The sequence below is a fragment of the Hipposideros armiger genome, unplaced genomic scaffold (genome assembly GCF_001890085.2).
Source record: "Hipposideros armiger isolate ML-2016 unplaced genomic scaffold, ASM189008v1 scaffold_180, whole genome shotgun sequence".
Lineage (NCBI taxonomy): Eukaryota > Metazoa > Chordata > Mammalia > Chiroptera > Hipposideridae > Hipposideros > Hipposideros armiger.
In genome coordinates this window covers 470,614-491,921 of record NW_017731530.1, presented here as the reverse complement: position 1 = coordinate 491,921, position 21,308 = coordinate 470,614, and the positions used below count along the sequence as shown (strand labels likewise).

General features: G+C 32.6%; 1 protein-coding gene across 1 annotated transcript in view; it reads left to right on the top strand.

Moving 5' to 3' along the window:
• The window catches only part of ME1 (malic enzyme 1), a 187,939-nt gene that overhangs the window by 154,049 nt on the left and 12,582 nt on the right, over window positions 1–21,308 (top strand). The window contains exons 7-10 of the mRNA XM_019652469.1: window positions 3,371–3,468; window positions 5,269–5,382; window positions 18,045–18,150; window positions 19,607–19,749. Coding sequence (XP_019508014.1) covers window positions 3,371–3,468; window positions 5,269–5,382; window positions 18,045–18,150; window positions 19,607–19,749 — 461 coding nt within the window. The remainder of the gene's footprint in view (window positions 1–3,370; window positions 3,469–5,268; window positions 5,383–18,044; window positions 18,151–19,606; window positions 19,750–21,308) is intronic.

Genomic DNA, 21,308 nt, shown 5'->3' with positions numbered 1-21,308 from the left:
ATAATATCCCTGTGTGTGTGTGTGTGTGTGTGTGTGTGTGTGTGTGTGTGTGAGAGAGAGAGAGAGAGAGAGAGAGAGACAGACAGACAGACAGACAGACAGACAGACAGACAGGGAGAGAGAGATATCACATTTTCTTTATCCATTCATCCATCGGTGGACACTTAGATTGTTTCCATGTCTTGGCAATTGTAAATAATGCTGCAGTTAACATGGAGATGACAAATATTTTTTCAAGATAGTGATTTCATTTCTTTCAGATAGATACCCAGAAGTGGAATTGTTGGATCATAAGGGAGTTCTATTTAAAACAATTTGAGGAACCTTCAAAGTGTTTTCCATAGTGGCTCCACCAATTTACATTCCCACCAACAACAGTACAAAAGTATTCCCTTTTCTCCACATTCACACCAACACTTGTTATTTCTTCTTTTTGATGACAGCAATTCTAACAGGTGTAAGGTGATATCTCATTGTGGTTTTGATTTGCATTTCCCTGGTAATTAGTGTTGTTGAGCACCTTTTCATGTACCTGTTGGCAGTTTGTATAACTTCTTGAACACATTTTTGTTCAGATAAAGATATTTATTGTAATGTTATTTTTATAGCAAAAAATCAGAAGACTTCTAAATATCAAAAAATAGAGGTTTAGTTAAATAAATTACACATATATACTATGGAATATTATAACTATACAAAACATTTTAAAATATATTATTCACATGATAAGATAGTCATAAAATTTTTAAGTGATAAAGGCATGTTAAAATAGTAAGCATATATAGTAAGATTTTTTTATGTATTAAAATTTTCTTGAATTTGCATGTGTCACATTTAGAAAAAATTGTTAGAATATACATCAATGATTGCAGTGACCTCCTAATATGTCTACGTACCACTAGTCCCAAAATTCTCAAATCCATCCCCCCCACTGCTATTGAATTTAGAATCTCCCAGCAACTATTTGATTACATATCAGTCTCCTTTGCTATGTATATGTAGTAATTCTAATCAGATTTAACACAATTATTGCATTAGTAGAGATCATTCTTTGATAAAAGATAAAACTGGCATTTAATAACCGTAGCAAAAACACAACATAACTGGTGACTTCTTTTAATGTTGAAGTTGTTTTATACACACATACAAATAGAAGTTTGTAAAATTTTAAGAAGATTCAATCTCTTTAGTACCTTACTAACCATGTTAAGTACTAAGTACTCTTAAAAATACAGTGATAGTAAAAAGATAATCATTAGCCTGTCTTTGATTTACTAAAAAGTTAGTTTTCAGTCTCAAAACAAGTTATTTTGAAATAATTTATTTTGAAAACTCCCATTTTTATGAAATGTCAAATTGCCACATTTATTTCCTTGACTGTAATGAAATTTAAATCAAGGTAGGACCAGGAGACCAGACCAGGCCATGTACAAGAGTCATGTTCAAGTTAACTTTTTTTCATAGTGCTAAAAGTATCATTGTGACAGTATTCATTCCATGAAGAGAAGGTTAGTTGTTTCATTATGTCCTTAGGAAATATTATAGCATATACATTTAAGTTTAAGGCTCTGATATCCAGTGTAGTAAGAGACTTATTTTGCCTTATTTGGGGTAATATGTCTGAACTTAAAACATTTTGAGTTTTAATGCAAAATGACCTAGCACATAACTATATATAAGTGAGTCACATGATAGTTAGGAACTTTTGGAATATTTTATTTTATTCTGTCTATCCTTAAATGCCCAGTTCTATTTAAAATCAAAGCAATAATACAAATACAGTGATTGTTAATGATACTTCAACTTTGACTGTTCAACTTGTTAAATCTTGTGGTACTGGTAGAATATATGAAGACCCTTAAAATTATAGAATTTCAGAGTTGGATAGGAACTTGGAGTCCCTCAAATCCAAACCTCTGGCCAATTTACCTCAAAAGATTGAGATAGCTTGAGATACTATTTGTGAATAACTACTTATCTAGTGACTAGATAGCTATATTCCTCTAATTAAAATTCTTTTTCATCTATTTAACAACTCTAGTGAATAGATAGATTAGCCATATTTTTAAACAGGCTTCCATTTTAAATAATCTGTAGAAGAGTGGCCTTTGCATAATGTATGAGTTACCACATTTTGTAATTTATTGCAATGGTGACTCAAAATTGCAAGCATTTTATTTTTGTGATCCACATTTTGTTCCTAAATAGAGACATACAGGTCTTCAATAATTGTAATTATCACATTTTATGACCTTATTTATGACTATAAAATGCTATAAGAAAGAAAAAACAAAAGATTGAAAAGAACAAATACACTAATGGTGAAGTGTTTAATATGTCTTTGGTACTTGGCACACATAACACTTCATCATTGTATCATTCATCAAACCTATTCTAATCTATGTTGTTGTGTTTTTTGTTTGTTTGTTCTTTAACCAAGTAAGGGTGTTTAAAGTTAGGCTTTATTACCCAGCTAAGTGATCTAGGAATCATTATAGGTAGAATGTTACTTTAGAGGAATAAAATGTAGACACAGCTGGAAAGCAGTACCAGAAACTGCAAAGTTTTATTTCAGACGTGAACCATAAAGAAGTGAAGCTATGTAATTATGTTCAAAGCAAAAGAACCACTCTGTGATCTGTGAAAGCTTAGATGGCAAAGTAATAAAATTAGAACTGGTGAAGTTTCTATGACCATGAGGAAAATCCAATTTTTTTCCTAAATAAATTATACATTAATTTTGTCCACCTTTGGAATCCACCAATGATTATCATAGGTAGGAAGCTAATTAAAGAATGCAATACATCAGATTTTAATTGCTATTATCTGTTAATTTTTCAAATTAAAACATAAAATTCCAAATGTATCAAAAACATCATTACCACCAACACTATTATCAACAAGCACTTACTATGTGCTTTTTGGGAGATCAATAAAGGATTTCAGAGCCCCAAGAGTAATTAGGTGGAAAAATCTAATGGCACTTAGTACTCTTTTATCTCATATAGTAGAACTATTTCACAGATAAGGAAACTGATGTATAAAATAATTTTTCTAAATTTATTCAGCTAGTAAACAGGTTGAGCTGGAATCCACATGGGAATCCAAATGCCATGTTTTTACTCATTGCATCACCAAATTAAGTCACAGAATATTCTTTTTGAAAAGTTTCAAGGATACATTGAAATATTGATTTCAATAGCCTGAGAGTTCCACCTCATATGTAAGCACGGGATCAGACAACCACAGTTCCCTTTTTATACCAGTTAACCTGTTGTGTTATGATTTCAAGATGTGAGTAAGGATTTAAGGCTTGGAATTTGGCAGATCTGTTTGGGGATTACTCAAGGATATTTATTACATGTTTCAGGAACAGCATCTGTTGCAGTCGCTGGTATTCTTGCAGCTCTTCGAATAACCAAGAACAAACTGTCGGATCAAACAATACTATTCCAAGGAGCTGGAGAGGTACCTGCCTTATATAATACTTATGTTCTCCCAAACTTATGAACATAGAATTCATTTTAATTATTCATTAATTTGAAGTTTGAGGTAGTCTTTAAAATTTTTACTTTACTGTAACTATAGGTTTTATTGAAAGATTCACAAATTAATTATTGAATCATATTAATTTTTCATATAAGACTTTAGTATAGAGGTATAGAGAAATTTTCACAGTTTTAAATTGGTAAGATTATCAAATTTTGCCATACGTTTTTGTTATCATATTTAAAGTGCCATGCAATAACAACATTTTCAATATATGCTTATATTTCAAAGCCTTTAAGAAATATTTAAGCATTGTATCGGATGCCAATTTTTAGTATCCTCCAGTGTCACATACAAAAGTTTTCTTAATTTGACTCACCATTCAGTGTGCACATATATAACCATATACAAGTTTTTAAGAAAAAAAATATTTTGAATTAGAAAATCATTGTGCATTATAACACACAAAAGAACCAAAACATTTGAAATTGTTGGAAGGAGATGGCAGCAAGACAAAATTATGCTGTTTTCTGTTCTTTTTTTATAAGTTAATCATTTGAAAGAAGAAAAGTAGACTCCAGTAATAATTCACCCCCAGAATAGAAATTAAAATGTCAATTGAGTTGAGCTACTCATGAGAAACTGCCAAAATCTGTTTAGAATTGTAGAATGTAACAAATGGAGAAATACTCTGTGGTTGTATGTATTTTAAGAAGCTTTAAATTTTCATATTTAATATGATTATGAATAAATATGTTACACTAGTCAAAATTGTGTATATTGTTTTGGTTTTGATTTCTCTTATTCTTAAAATAAAACAAACTATATGAAGCTAGAACTTAAATACCAAGATTATAGACGTGTGAAAATATTCAGAATATAAATCACAAATTCATTTTCACGTTAAAATAAAGATCAGGCTATATAATAGTTCATTAAAACTTGAGCTTTTTATTTCTGTGGATTATTACATGCTGTACTTAATTTTAGTAAACTTTTTTGAATTTTCAAAGGATTTTATTGAATGGCACAGGCCAGTTCTTGATACTCAGTAGGACGGAAGTGTTCACGGTTGGATGATTCAAAACTGGCACTCACTTGTCCCTGATAAGTTTTGAAAATTCACAGATTAGGACAAAGTTTATCAAATACCAAAGAAGTTCATTCCTTTAATCTTGCAAGAAATTTCACAGTACTTTCTTTGTCCATATTGAGAGTAAGTGAATGCTTGGGGACACAGATTTTATGTGTTTTATTTTGTTGCCTAATTGGTCAAGTTCCCATCCAAATGACCAGGCTTCCTTTTCCAAATTCAATTAGAGAAGCTTGAACTAACAATAAACAATATAGTCTAATAAGCAGTGTTGACCAGTTCATTATTTTAAGCTCAATATTTTCTTGTTGGAGCAAGTCTTAATTGTATTAACTGGATTAAATATACTGACAATCAAAGATATCACTGGTTTATCTGTGGCTAAATAGGAAGCCACGTAATAGTGGTTCTATTGCAATAAGAAGAGTAAACATTAGGTTGTTGGAAAAGTCATGACGCATTTTTGCAACAAAAAACATAGAAAAAAATATGTCATGACTTTTCCGACAACCCAATAATTGTCCTTTAGCTTAACCCAAATATGACAAAAATACTTTGCTTCCTGTCAGTAGACAGGGCCATTTTGTACTTCCTTATTAACAAAGACAAAATAGGGTAATTGTAACCCTTGATAATTATTATATGGAACAACTTAAAAAAATTTTGTTTTATAACCTCTTTCTCAGGCTGCCTTAGGGATTGCACACCTGATTATTATGGCAATGGAAAAAGAAGGTTTACCAAAGGAGAAAGCCATAAAAAAGATATGGTTGGTTGACTCAAAAGGATTGATAGTTAAGGTAAGAACATGTTCATTTTAACCAGAATAAAAATCAATATGTCATTCTGGATGCTCCTCTCAAAAACTACTACTATTTCCACCTACCCCACCCCAACATTGTGTGAAAAGAGTAGCCATTATGTATGAATGACCATGTCATACAGTAATACTGATACTTCTTTGAATAAAGAAGAAAACTATTGCTCAGCTATAGAATCCATCTGTGGTGTGAGCAGGCCCTTACCACTCTATGGGTTGTCAGTCCACTTGAATTGGTTTAGTTTCTAAGCAAGGCAATTTGATACTGATGCAGATGAAGCACCGAGGCATAGCTCCTTTTTAAAGGGCTATCTGTCAAATTGCACACTAGCTAGAAAGAAAAGGGAAAAAATGAAATAGCTTCTGTTACCTTTAACTTTCTCTCAACCAAATTCTTGAGGGTTTGAATGGGAATTTCTGAGAAGGGCTTTAGTAAATGGCCTGTTTCGGCATTAGCTTACTGAAGGGTCCATTTCCCCACTTTAATAGAGATGATAGCACCAACTTCATGGGGTTGTAGTGAGAACCAAGTAAGACGAGGTAAGTAACCATGTTGCTGCACAATTGTAAGGCATTATTATTACTTATGCCATCGGTGCCCATCGGTCACTCTAACTTAAACTGCTAGAAAATACATGTAAGTCCTCTTTCCACATGAAGATGAATTTTAAAAATAACCAGTAATAAGCAGTGTCTTTGGGAATTGAGTATAAAAACAAATGTGAATGTGTGCAAACTTTCTGGAATACTGGTTTATGTGTATCTTAGAGCCTTTAAAAGTTTATGCTTCTGATCCAATAGTTTTTGTTGTAAGAATCTATCCTATAGAAATAGAGATGTTTACAGTGTTTTATGTATAAGAATGTTATCACAGCATTATTTACAATACTGATATGTTTTATCATACATTAATTATAGTAATGATATGTTATACTTACCTAAATAATGGATAATTGTGAAATAAATTCTGGAATAGCCACATGAGTATAATATACAGACTTAAAATGGTTTTCAAAGAACTATAAATAACATTATAATATAATGTTAGGTGAAAAAAGGAAAACACCATATTATATATAACTATTTTGTTAAAAATTGAGTTGCATATAAAAGTCATAGAAGGAAATGTGTCAAATACATATTACCTTAGAACTTAAAAAAAAAATTTAGTACCTTTCTGTATATTCCAAATTCTCCTTAGTAATTGTGTTTCTGTAAAGCCAGAAAAATGTTTGATTTTTAAAATTAATATAGATAGATAGATTTTGCCTTAAATGAAGAAAAAGTATGTGTATAACGTTTTGTAGCAAATATGTATCTATACAGCAGTGAAATAAGACAGAAAGCACTTTTACAACATCTTTTGAGAACCAAATAATAATAATTTTATTAACTTTCAATTTAGTTGTTTATAATATGTAAAAAAAACCCAAAGTTTTAAATTTCTTGGCTTAAAAATTGCTATTGCTTTGAAGAATCAGTATAACTATAAAAAGTTGTACATTGTGGTCACATGACAAATACTGTGGTCATGAAATAATAACGTTTGCTGAGTGGAATCAACTATGGATTAGGCATTGTACTAGACTCTGCGGGGCAGAATTAAGCCCTTAATCTCAGAAAGCTCACACTTTACTGGGGAAAACTGAAAAAGACAGGTGTTACATGTCTATATGAAAATGTCATAGAAATATGTCCTTGATGCCAGGGGTGCACAGAGGTTATACTTCCAATTTCACTAAAGAGAAAAATAGGACTACTGAGGAAAGTTCTGAGATATGGTATCTTTCAGCTAAGTTTGAAAGGAGGAATTAGGAGTTTATCTGGAGTCTCTGTAAACGTCTTAAACTTCTTATATCCAAAACTGAGGTAAAGGAGGTAGAGTGGCAAGTTCACACGAGATTGTGATTGAAGCCAAGGATCATATCTTTCATCTCTCTATATCTTCAAAGTCCTCCATAGTGTCTAGTACATAAATGGCAATAGATATTTTGTTGAGAAATGAATTAATGAATGGCCTTCTAGGAAGAAGATAAGTGTTTGCAAAAGAAAATAGTTTCATATAAGGTTCGAAAGGAAGCAGATGACAGGTGATGAAGGTGCTTTCTAAATCCTGAAAATGAGCAACTGAAGAAACTTACTCGTATGCAGAGGAGGTTTGCCTCTGGTCACTCTCCTGGTATTATGGAGGATGGATTGAAATGAGGTGAAACTGAGAAAAGGAAACTCATTGCAAAGTTGTTGCAATCATACAGATAAAAATTAGTGGGGGCCTGAAATAAAACAATGACTTACAGGGGTGAGTGAAAGAAGTTTGATTCAGTAGTTATTTAGGATGTAGGGTTATTAGCATACTTATTAACTGATTTAATTTGGAGGGAGGAGTAGGATCAAGGAGAGGAAGGAATCTAGCAGGACTCCTTGGGTGTTTAGATAATTGATGTGTCCATTAATGTAGAAAAGGAATAAAGAATACACATTTCAGGGAAAGATAATGACATCAGTTTGGACATAGCAAGTTTAAGGTGTCTGTGGAGAACTCAGATGGAGATGTCCCCATGGTAGTTGGAGATATTAATACAAGAGTGAGCCTCAGCATAAGGTTCTGGGCTCCTGGAGATAGAGGTTTGGGGGTCATCAGCATGTAAATAGTGGGAGCCGTGGAAAAGCTATACAAATTGTGCTGTGCTTAGGAATGTAATATATTCAAAAATTCAAAAAAAAAGTGAAAGTCTATGACTGTGGCTTTCTTTTGTGGTTTCTAGTGACTTTTTTAATGTAAAATCTTCACCAAAATAGTATAAATTTTAGCATCTCAAATAACTTGAACATAGACTTACTGAACTGAGAATTCAAATTCCATAGATTGCAATACTCGAAATAACTGTGAAATTGTTGGCTAGACCTATCAGTCACTCTTACTTCATGTCTTTTACTTGCCAAAATAAAGAACTGCATATATTTTGCTTGCCAGGGTAAATAAACTTACATTTTAGAGGTTGTTATATATGTAATAGCTTGTGCACTATTTAATATAAAAGAAACATATGAAGCTTCAATTAACCACTTTTTTCTTTCATGTTTTTAAAGTCAAAGTTATTGTGCTGGTTTTTGTTGCGGAACTAATAAATCTTAGAATAACCAGTAAGTTAGTATAATCTTGCCTTCAAATTTACATGATTTTTGTGTTTATTATAATAATTTTAATTAATTAAAATTATTAAAATAATTATTTTGTTAATTTTATTAACTTGCAATGTAATTGTTTATAGTATGTAAAAAAATGTAATTTTTTTTTTTTTTTTTAGCTGAGCCATCCTGCCACCTGTTGGCAGCTCAGCGGCTGCTCAGCTCTGGCTGGGACTCGAACCGCTGTTGCTCAGAGTTCAAACTCTTGAGCAAGCTCTTAACCAACCAACTGAGCCACTCAGCCAGCCCCAAATCGTAAAGTTTTAAATAAATATTTTTATTAGTCAAACTCCTTCACTTTTTTTGTTTTTAATTTTTTTATTGTTAGTGTCAGATGTACAGAACAATGCAATAGTTATCCTTTTCACCCTCACAAAATAACAACCCCCCTCCCCATCTATTGCTCTCCCACCTCCAATATCATGCTTATCTATGGAGTTAGCTCATTTATGGAGTTATATCATCAGACTAGTTAAGTATTATTCTAACATATTTTCTGGTTTTAGTTTTCATTTTCAACATCAACATCTGTAGCATTTTGCATCATTTACCTCATCCATATGTATAATGGAATGAGTTTATGCTATAAATATCAATATTTTAAATAATTCATCAATATCAGTAAGGTTGATTGAAATTGATTATTTGGTCTCTGATAATACTTAAACATCTTAGTTTAGCATTTTATAGCAAGAAAAATTACTTGTTTAGCCAACTAATATTAATACATTTTACTATAAACAAGCTGATATTTTGTTTATAAGAAATCCTTCCAAAATAAAAATTAGAGGGAGAATAAATACAGTAAAAAGGGATAAAAAAGGAACATTGCCAGCATGACTAGTATTTGTATTTCACAATGATTATTTGGAGCATTTCCATAGTGGACGAGAAGCCACAAAACAAACTGATCCAGACTTAATGTATTCCTTAAGTAAATACATTCTTGCCTTTAGTAATAAACCAAATCAATGCTAAGACAGAAAACTCAAAATAAAAAGTAGGGTAGTAATAGATATGAAGGATTGACTTCATCTAACCCAGAATAAGACTATAGAATTTTGTTTTGATTTTAGTTTTATTTTGTTCTGTTTTAAAAAATTGTTTTGAATTAGTTTATTTTCTTTTACTGTTTTACATTTACATTTTGCTTTATAGTTAAATGGTTCCTATAGAAAGAGATAGTGACTAAAGGTATTTTATACGCTGTAAAAGTAGTTTTGAGGATACAGTTACTTCCTTCCTGAGACCTTAACCTTTAAGTCTAGGACTTGAAACTCCATGCTGTATAGAAAAAGTTTGCCTTTCCTCTGGGATATTATCAGAGTTTCAGCCAGTGATGCTATCACCACCTTGAGTGATGATTAATACATTTCACACACTGTGGCTTAAAAAAAAAAAATTAACTCCTAAGAGATTTTGAAGCTTGGTGAAAAGTATCTGGCTTGATTGTGTTTTTTCTCCCTCTTTTCCATTTCATATGGAATATGATCAGTGTATATGTATGTATTAGAATGAGCAGAGACAAAAGATTATGTACATGAGTCTTTTAGACAGCCACAAAATTTTGGATATTGATTCTTACCAATACAAAATTAAATATTGATGGAGTTAACTACCTATTGCCTTAAACTATGACCATTCTGCACCCTTTGTGCTCTAGCATGGGCAATATTTGGTTGTCGGAAAAGTCATGATGTATTTTTTCTATGTTTTTCATTGCAAAAATGCGTCATGACTTTTCCAATAACCTAATACTTTTGTCATATCATTTATCTTCTTTTAATATGTACTGAGGTATTGAAACACAGCTCTGAGCTCTTTAACAAGTGCACGTACCTGCATTGCAAGTATGTATTGTAGTGAAATGTTACTGACAGCGCACTAGGAAGGCCCTGTCTACAGATCCAAAGATGGACTAGATCCAACTCTGATAAACTAATGACAGTAGAATGGGGACAGTTGTCCAAGCAGGTATGAATTCAAGGTAGGCATTTATGGAAAAGTTCTTCTAGTGTGTGTGTTTAGGAAGGAATACATATTTATCAGTAGCCATCTATCCTTAATTTTTTATACTTATTCTGGGTCATGGAATGCTAACCCAAAATCTTGACAATCTTTGCCACCTATTCTCCCCACCCCCAGCAGTATTTTTTTTAAAGTTTTTATTTAAATCTTTATGATATTTTTTACATATTATAAACAATTACATTGCATATGTGCTTTCGATAAAGGTAGTAATTCATTATTGTTGTATCGTCTATCCTGTGGTAAGAATCAGCACAATATAAGGGGGAGAGGGTATTAAAGAAATAATAGCATTCATAAGAAATTCCCAGCTATCCATAATACATTTGGTGTAATTTAGAGACTCGTAGAAAAAGAAACATAGAATTTGGGATTTCTGAGATAAGAAGTGCCCACAAACACTTTGCCAAAAGATAACAAAGAGCATTTTAGCAAGGGATCCCGGAAAGGGAGAATGAAAGGAAAAGAAATCTATATCGATACCCAGCTGAATTGACTGGCATAAAGAATATGGATTCCAAATTAGATTTTTAACCCTCCGTTGGGTGCAACTGAACTCACAGATTCATTGCACACAAAATTTCAAATATCTAACAATTTAAGTATTGTGACTCATCTCTTCCGTATCTTCCTCCTCTACCGTAACGTATCGCCAGTCATGTTTGTGACCTAGTACAGTCAAGATGTTATTTCATAGCGGCATCTTTGTGTGCAGTGAATCTGTGAGATCAGTTGTGCCCAATGGAGGGTTAAAAAAGGGGGAAAATGAGCCATTGGTGCATAAAATTGAAGTCCAAAGGTAAAGACAGTTGCCTTGATATTACTAGATTAGAGAAGATCACATTTTAATAGTTTTTTTAATGGAAATCAGATCATCACATCAACTTTGAAAATGGTATAGAAAATACTTAGGAGACCTTTATTTTGTCTTTTGATTCTTTTGTTTGGGGCAACTAAAGCCCTTCAGTAATGGTAATAAAGGATTCATTTCATGATTCCTGGCCTTCTTCCCATATTGTCTCAGTGTTCCTAAGTCACCACCAAGAATCAAGCCTTTGAGGGTGAGGCTGTGGGTAATTTATGTTTCTTACTAGATGGGTGTCTTCTGACTACATTCTGGTTTCAGTGGGTAGGAGCTGCCAGTGCTGTTACTGTAACTGATAAAATAATACAGTTGTGATAAAAGCATACATCTTTTCCTTCCAGACAGTGTTTATCTGTTTTCTTTATGATTTTCTTCTCATTCCAGGAAACTTAGGGGGTTTATCCCATATTAAATATTTTTCATTATGTCTCAGGTTATCAATCAAAACAGCAGTACTAGAAATCTGTGATTGTTAATTTACATTATCCTGTAGCTTTTTTCTTTAGAAGTCATGATTTGATACTTTTTAAAAAACATATCATGTATCTTTTAAAAATGTATCTGGTTTATATCTTCTGATAAATCCTTGAGTGCAGTGATTCTCAAAACTGGCTCATTGTTCTACTCACCTGGGAAGTTTAAAGAAAAACAGATTCCAGGGCCTCATCCTGGAATTGAACTAGAATATCTGGAAGCAAGGCTCAAGAATCTGTTTTTCCTCAGGCGAGGCTGGTGCTTAGTTAGCTTTGGAAAACACAGATCTGGCTCATTTTCATCACCAATGCAAACCATTTTCTAGATGAAGAAACCAACATCCATTCAAATATCAAAGAAATTGCCCAAGATCATGAGTGAATGGAGCTATCCTGAGCCTTCGTCCAATGTTCAATCTCCAACCTTTGTAGATGTCATATGTGTCTAACTAGGGAGCTTTTTTTTACTTTTCTGAACATCATTAAACATTTTCAGAAGTAACATAAATTTATTTGCTGTTAACTATTAGAATGCATTCTGCTGCTACTTTTTTATTCACGTTCCTAGCTAATAAAACTTATCACAAACCTAATGATGTATTGACAACAATCATCAGTTATGAAGACAACATTGTAAAATACATTTGCCTCTTGAACAACATGGGGATGAGGGGCACCTAACCCTGCTCCATCAAAAGTCTGCGTGTAATTTTTGGCTCCCTCCCAAATTAGTTGTCTCTCGATATCCATGGGGATTAGTTTCAGGAACCTTGCGGATACCAAACTACACGAGGCTCAAGTCCCTTATATAAAATGGCCATAGAACAATACATACAGTCAGCCCTTCATATTCATGGACTCCCAATCAGGAATTGAAAACAGTACAGGTAGTTATTTAAAAAAAAAAATCCATGTATAAGTGGACCTACTCAGTTCACACCCATATTGTTCAAGGGTAAACTGGTATGTTTAGAATTCTAAAAATTCGCTGTTTTGGATTACCTGGGACACTACACTTAGGAAAAATATTCTCAGTCATTGAATTCAGAAAATTAGGATTATGTCTCTCTCACTTTCAGATTATTCAACATCTTTAAATTCATTTCACGTTTTGGATTTGTAGGCCCACATTCAATAAAAACAGACTAGACCTTCTTTTCTTATTGACATGCTACTTGTAGCACCAGTATAATTCATATAGTACCTGGTGGAACTTGGTTATCTCAGATGCTAATAAAATCATTTCTAAGACTTTTATGCTAGTTTTATTTTGAGGAAGCTACTTCTTGGCTTGGTAATGTAATAAAAATGAATAATTTCCATTTTTAGGGCAATCATATGCAAATTTATTTTGAGCTATGTGCAAGAAGCAGTTTGGATATACTATTTCCATTGTCATGTGCTTTTTCAGTAGTCAAATAGCCAAGACCTGGTTGTTTCCTCGAACAAGGAACATCCAGATGCTTTCAGCAAGCCTTTACTGTGAACTCCTAATTCTTCTGTTTCACCCTGTGGGCCATCCTGTTTTTCCATGGATTGTGTGGAATCTTATTGTTTGGTGAACCAAAACATTTTTTAAAACAAACAAATTAGTGGCATATTTTCCTCTTAAAACTAATTTTAGTATTCCCTATTCCTAGTCTGTTGACATTCTTGAACATCTTTTAAATGTTCTTTTCTCTCACAATCCTTTCATTGGGGTTTCTGCTTTCTATTTCAAAGTAAACCACTGGTAAAGATTCATTATTATATTTTACTGTTATTAAAGAAGAAAACATGATAGTAGAATGTATTAATACAACATTAAAAGCAAGATATAGGTGGTATGGTAATTCCTTGATCGTATTCAACACTGGTTATTCCTTAGAACTTAGATGGAATTTAATTTTCAGTTCTGTGGTATTTAAAGGGTGACAAGAAAATCTGAAAGTTCAGAGTCAAGCCCACTCATTGATTATTGGGAAGAAATATGGGTTCAATTAGAACAGATTAAAAGCATTGGGGTTCCTCACTTGGGAAAGGAGACAGCGTGATTCAATATCTATTTTCAGATATACAAAAGATTATTTAAGGGCAGTGGTACAAAGCTGAACAAAAAGTAATTGTATTAAGTTACAGTAATCAAGAATTTGGTGGAAATTAAAAAATAACTTTAAATATAGAAAAATGCTAGAATTCACTATGAATCTTTAAAAATTATATAGACACTTTAACTTGGTTTTAATAGTTTGGTCACTGGCCTTTCTCGAAGATAAGGATTTGTTATGGCAAAGTCTCTTCCTGATTGTGTCTGTGCTATTTTAAGATACCTAAAAGAAGAGCCTACTAGCCAAAATATATGTATTATTTAGATTTTAGATTAAACTGTTGTACAAGGAGACCCCAAAATATGGTGACTTAAACAAGATAAATGTATTCCTGTGTCATCTAACATTGTAAAGGTAGGCAGACCAGAGACCACCATGAAGCTCTGAGTGCAAAATTATTACTGTCTCCCAGCCAGCTGGGGAGAGAGGGTGGGGAATGGATTGCGTGTGCCTCCTTTGTTTTTAAAGATACAACCCATAAGTTGCATATATCACTTCTGTTCCATCTTTTTGGCCATTAGGTAGTCTCTGTTTCATCCCACTCCAGGCTATAAAAAGGCTAAGAAATATAGTTTCCACCTGGGTAGTGATGTGATTGGCTAAAACTGAGAAAACTTATTATTAAAAAGGAGAGAATGAAAAATTAAAAACAGAAAGAGAGCTTGTACATGTAAAAATTTGTTAAGAGAGTAAACCTATGTTAATTTTTTTGAAAAAAAAAGAATATTGATAGACAATTAGAATTATCTGCCATAGCATAAAAAAGTTTTCACTATTTAGACATAAAAGTAATGTGACATGTTCAGACTATAATGAATTTACTGAATTGCATTTGCATGATACTTACATTTTATCAGATAGAAAACAAAAAGACCAATAGGCAAACCCTGCGATTCATTCAATCTTCTCTAAGAGATAAGCATTTTCTTATCAGGCCACAAGATTGTATAACATTGCATTAGGATGTCTAAAGCCAGCTTGGAGTAGGCAAATAATTATTCTGAGATCCTTTTTCTCTGTTAGAGAACCTAGCACACATTAGAGAACTTCCCTTGTCTGTAAAAACATCCTGAAAAGAAAATCTGTAAACCTTCGAAAAAGTAAACACCAGCCTGAACTTTGAGAAATAGTTCTTGTAATACAAATCAGCATTAGCAAGGGAGCTGCTATTGCTGCTCACTCGAGAATCAGTGTCTTGGCCATGAAAGGAAAGCTGCCCAATATGGTAGCTGCCATGATCATTACTTATCACCCAACTGTTGGTGATGGACTAGAGACTGCCACATATGCCTGAAAAGAAGGAAGGAAGGAAGGAAGGAAGGAAGGAAGGAAGGAAGGAAGGAAGGAAGGAAGGAAGGAAGGAAGGAAAAAGAGAAGAGTAACAAGCGAACATCACCACCACAAGCTTTCTAGAAGAGCTATATGGCCACCACTTCATGATACACATTTCTCCTTCAAGGTCCTGTGAAGGTGCATCAGCTTGGTGAGCACTACATTTAAAACTGAAATCCTAGCTGCAAGAGAGTCTGGGGAATATAGTTTAGCCTTTTAGCCTCAAATGCACAGGAAGTAATGTTAGAAGCAATTTGGATTCCTGTAGTGTTTGCCATATAGGGCCTCAGATAGATGTTAATCTAGTTCCTTGCCTTTACAACTGCAACTGAGTATATGCATTTCTGGGAAAGAGTAACAAGCCGAAAATATGTCATGTTTAGTTTAGAATGTGGGAAGGTGAACGTTATTATTCCCAGGAAATATGTCTCCCCAAGCCACAACTTTATTTAGCACTTGTCATAGAAATCTCATTGTTGTGAGAATGAAAATAGTTCAGCTTAAACGACTTCTAGAAATAGAAGCTTCAAATCTGATCCTGAGTACATTAAATAAGATTTTTAAAAATTGAAATATAATTGACATATGACATTATATTAGTTTCAGGTGTAGAACATAAAGATTCAATATTTGTATATATTGTGAAATGATCACCACAATAACTGTAGTTAACATCCATCACCACACGTAGTTACACTTTTTTTCTTGTGATAAGAGCTTTTGTTAATATTTACTCTCTTAGCAACTTTCAAATGTACAATGCAGTATTATTAACTATAGTTACCTTGCTGTACATCGTATCCCCAGGACTGACTTATTTTATAACTTGGAAGTTTGTACTTTTTGATCCTCTTCACCCATTTTTCCTTTCCCCCATACCCCGCCTCTGGCAACCATCAATTTGTTCTCTGTATCTATGAGTTCATTGTTTCCTTTTGATTTCACATATAAATGAGGTCATATGGTATTTGTCTTTCTCTGACTTGTTTCACTTAGCATAGTACCCTCAAGTTTCATGCATGTTGTTGCAAATGGCAAGTTTTCCTCTTTTTTAAGGCTGAATAATATTCAGTTATACATACATATATGTGTGATATTTATAGTGAAATTATGTATATAATTTTATGTATCTATTATATATATATTAATATATATATACATATATATATATATATATATATATATATCTCAAATTTTCTTTGTCCATTCGTCACCAGTGGACTCTTAGGTTGCTTCTGTGTCTTGGCTATTGTAAATAATGCTGCAATGAAGATGGGGGTGCATACATCCTTTTGAGTTAGTGTTAAATAAGATTATTTTTCACAATGTCTCAGGGTTGGTATATTTTGATGTGCAAGAAAGAAAAAATGCTATAATAATCTTTTAGAACTTAGAAATGACTAATGGTGAATTTAGTTTTTAGAAAGCTGTTTGCTGTAATGTCATGCTCATAATAGAAAATGGTGGTAGTAGAGAAATAATACTTTATAGCAAACTATAAGAAAATGTGCCAAAATTATAAGTGCTGGAATTATAATTTATTTCTTCTTCACAATAATTTGAATTACAACTAACATTGAGCTCTTGTTAAAAATCGGATCCAGTTCCAAGTGCTTTAGGTGTATTATTTAATTTAATCCACAACCAACCTGATGAGGTCAAAATTCTTGTCCTTACTTTACAGATGAAATGAGTACAAAGAGGTTCTTATGTTTCAAATTATCTGTAATTTACATGTATTTTTAAAAACAAATAAAATGACAGAAACCTTTTTTAAGCAAGAAAATTGTACTATCTTTAGGATTAAGAATTTGCAAACAATATGTCATATACTATTTGTAAAACTTTTTCCCCCCGGGCTATACTGTGTGTATTATTCAAAAGACTGCAGTTCCAATACCTGCCTCCGGCAAGTCGCTTAATATCTCAGAGCCTCTGTTTCCTCATGCAAAATGACTCTCATTATACTTGCCCTACTTTTCAAAATTGTTGAGAAGATCAAATTAAATATTTGAAAACCACCTAATAAGTCATAAAGTACCATCTAAAGTTAGGCAGGGATTTATTATATAATCAAAATCTTGAAAATTTGCAACTAGAATATTATAATTAGATGTTTCCTAGATAACACATTGCACATTCATAATCAAATCATTAAAAATTTAAACATATAAAGCTAATACTTATTTAGAAAATCAAACTATAATATAAATATGGCATCAAGTTTCATTCTTAGTTGATGGTACATAAATTGGCAGTGCTGCCACTGAAGTCAGCTCTACATTCTAAGACACTGTTATAGTAACACAAATAATGTTTAGTAAACAATATCTTTACTTAAATGGCATTTTATGTTACCATTTGTTAATGCCAGTTTCTCACAAAGGTCTGTAGAATTAAGATTTTTAATATTAAATAATAGTTAAGTAAGGGAAAAACTTAATTTTGTTCATTTTTATATCTCTATTGTCTAGAACATTGAGGCATAAATATTTGTTAAAATAATGAATGAAATTATACTCTGATAACTGGAAAAGAGACTTTAAGAACAGCTGTAACACATAAAATTGTTAAACATAAATGCTGGTAATATGGGTAATATTTTGAAATTTCTTTGACTCATGTATGTCTGGCCGATTTATCATTTCTTCTTATTTGCTTTACCTAGGGACGTGCTGCTTTAACCAAAGAGAAGGAGGACTTTGCCCATGAACATGAAGAAATGAAGAACCTACAAGACATTGTTCAAGAAATAAAACCAACAGCTCTCATAGGTAAACTTCTCCCTCCCATAAACCATACCCCGACCCCACTTTTGCCTGATTTGTTTCCTTGCTACTGGTTTTTGAAGCATAATTTAACCTTTCTGGAATTCTAAGCTTTGGAACTGATGAACAAAATTAAACATTCACTGAAGCAACAGTACCCCATAGACACCTAGATTTGTAAATTCATGCTGTCTTCTTAGTCTTACTGATCCCAGCTGAAGCGTGTGGCCCCCTCTGCTAACTCTGTCAACCTGTTGTTATCTGGCATATTTAGTATTTTTCCAGGCTTGATTGCTCCAGATAGACAGTGATTCTCAAGGAATTTTTTTTTTGTACCCAAGGAAACATTTGACGTCTGGAGACATTTTTGGTTGTCACAACTGAGAGTAGAGGGGGAGGTTAGGGCTACTGACATCTCATGAGTAGAGACTAGGGATGCTGCCCAACACCCTACAATGCACAGGACAGCCCCCACAACAAGGACTTATCCAACCCAAAATGTTAATAGTGCCAAGGCTGAGAAACACTGAATTAGAACCATGTTTCACATAAATTTATATTGCTCATAGCACTTAACACAGTAGCTTTACACATTCCATGTGCACAGAAAAAATGTTTATTATGGTCAAGTTTAGTGTGCTTGAAAATAACAAAGCCATGAATCTTTATCTCATTTTTTGTGTATATAATGTCAGCACTTAAATTTGTATCATACTCCATTTCTAGAAGCTCCTGTGAAACAGATGACAATATTGAGAATGATGATGACAGCCATAATAAAACATATATACTTACTCCATGACAGGAACTGTAGTAGCCTTTATTGTTGTCTTTTTACAAAATATGTTCTATGAGGAATCTTGCATTTTTTTCATCTCCATTACATAAATTGCTTTTTTCTTCTGTTAAAATTCTTTCAATGTGTCATACTTCAATTTTAATTTGAATTGGATATTTGTCTTAAATGTAAGTAGTCATTTGTAATACATAATTGCTTTATAGCCTTAGAAACTGAGACATACTCAGAATCTCTTATAGAGAGATAATATGTATTGGACACATTTTAATTTCCTGCTGTAGATGCCTGTAATCAAAATTCCTAGTGATTGGTCAACAACTCAATGTAGTATGAGTCAAAAGTTATATTTGTGACTCTGAGCAATAGCAGTTCAATTCCCAGCCAGAACAGAGCTGCAGTTAGCTGCCAACAGGTGGCAGGATGGCTCAGCTAAAAAAAAAAAAAAAAGTTATATCTGTGATTTTTAAGATACTTATAGATTTATAGCCCTAAAGATTGTTGGCATTAACAAACATCTTTTTTGTCACTTTAATAGAAATATTCTATATTTTATTCAGGGTCTGTTAGAAAATGACCTGATGTCTCATTGTTTTGGGGGCATGGGTTTCTTGGATTCATTAACCAATGATAGTTCTATTCACTGGTTTCTCATTTCTGCATTAGGAGTTGCTGCAATTGGTGGTGCATTCTCAGAACAGATTCTCAAAGATATGGCTGCCTTCAATGAACGGCCGATTATTTTTGCTTTGAGTAATCCAACCAGCAAAGCAGAATGTACTGCAGAGCAGTGCTATAAACTAACTGAGGTAAGACAAAATATAATGATATTTTAATAATCAAATTTTGATTTATTATAGACAAGCCCAGGATGCTTACCATTTAACTTTTTAAAAGTATACAATCAAGACTGAGAGAAAATTGAGCAGTCGGAAGGGATGAGAACTATTTTCTGTTCTAGAATGTTGTTGTAAAAATCCTCTTTTTCAGTAAAACAAAATAAACTCTATAATGTTTTATTAATAATTTTCCTTAAGTGATTTGGAGTTATCTAACATCTAAATATAAAAGTTACAAAGGAAAAAACTTGATTCTAGATGCTTATTAAAATAACTTTTAACTAGCTATTCCCAAACATTGAAGCATACAGTATAAAAACCACAATCTTATTTTTGCTTTGCTAAATCCTGGGTTTGGATTTTGACGCCATGGGTGGAGCATTTGGGCAGCCATTTTGACATCCAGCCAGGTTGGGATAGGAGTCCTCAAAGTTTCAATACTTTACTGTTTTCAAAAAAGTAACTTATTTAAACTATGTTTGTATAAATGTATATTTGACTGATACGTTGACAAGAACCTTTTTTCCCTTCAAAGACTTGAAAATGTCATTACAATAAAATAGGGGTTGAGTCTTATATATTTAACACTTATTTTGGAAATAAATCCAAAATGAACTAGAAAAGGTAAACATGACATAAAGTTATGTCACTGCAGAAATCAGAACTTGATGGCTGCACTTCTTTAATATTATATACTTAAATGCTCATTACTAGAATTAATGAAATTTTGGCAAGGAGCTACTCCATTGTTCATCTCTTGTATTTGGGATGGCATCAATGTCCTCAATAATTTAAATTTTTATCTTATCTCCAGATTGGGGAATTTTTCCCATCAGTAGTCCTTAAATCCTTAAAGGAGGAAAAAAAACCCTCTGAGCAATAATAAAATTTTAGAATGGTGCATTGCATGTAGTAGGCACATAATAAATACGTGTTGAAATAATGGCTTTGTTTTGCCATATCGCAGTAGTCCTCAAGAGTTTATGGACTCATTTGTAATAGACACAAACAAAATCAGCTAAATTTATATCTTTGTAATTTTAAGTTTGAATGTATCTGATATAAAGGGCCTAAACTCTTTGTTATGATCTTGCCTAATGTTGTGTGTTGTTATACATCAAATTGAAAGTCATTTTGAGACTGAAAATTTAAACACTAATTCAGCTGAAACATAACAGAACAAGAAAAGGTCTACCTGTTGCTGGATGTGAGTCTTCATTGCTGTAGGCACAGATGAAAAGTCAGTAGGAAAGGTTAAAAATACAAAAAAATATTGAACCACAAAAAAAACCGTAATTATACCAAAGATGGTATAGAGAGATTTCCTTCTCCATATTAACAATTCATATATATGAGAGTATTTAATGACATTCCTTCATGAAAAACGATGATTATAGAATGATGGGCAGGAGTGGGAGTGAAGGAGGGGAAGGAGATAAACAAGCATAAATATAACATTGCAGGTCTCTTTCTCAAAGTTAAATTTTCATATATATATATATATATATATATATATATATATATATATA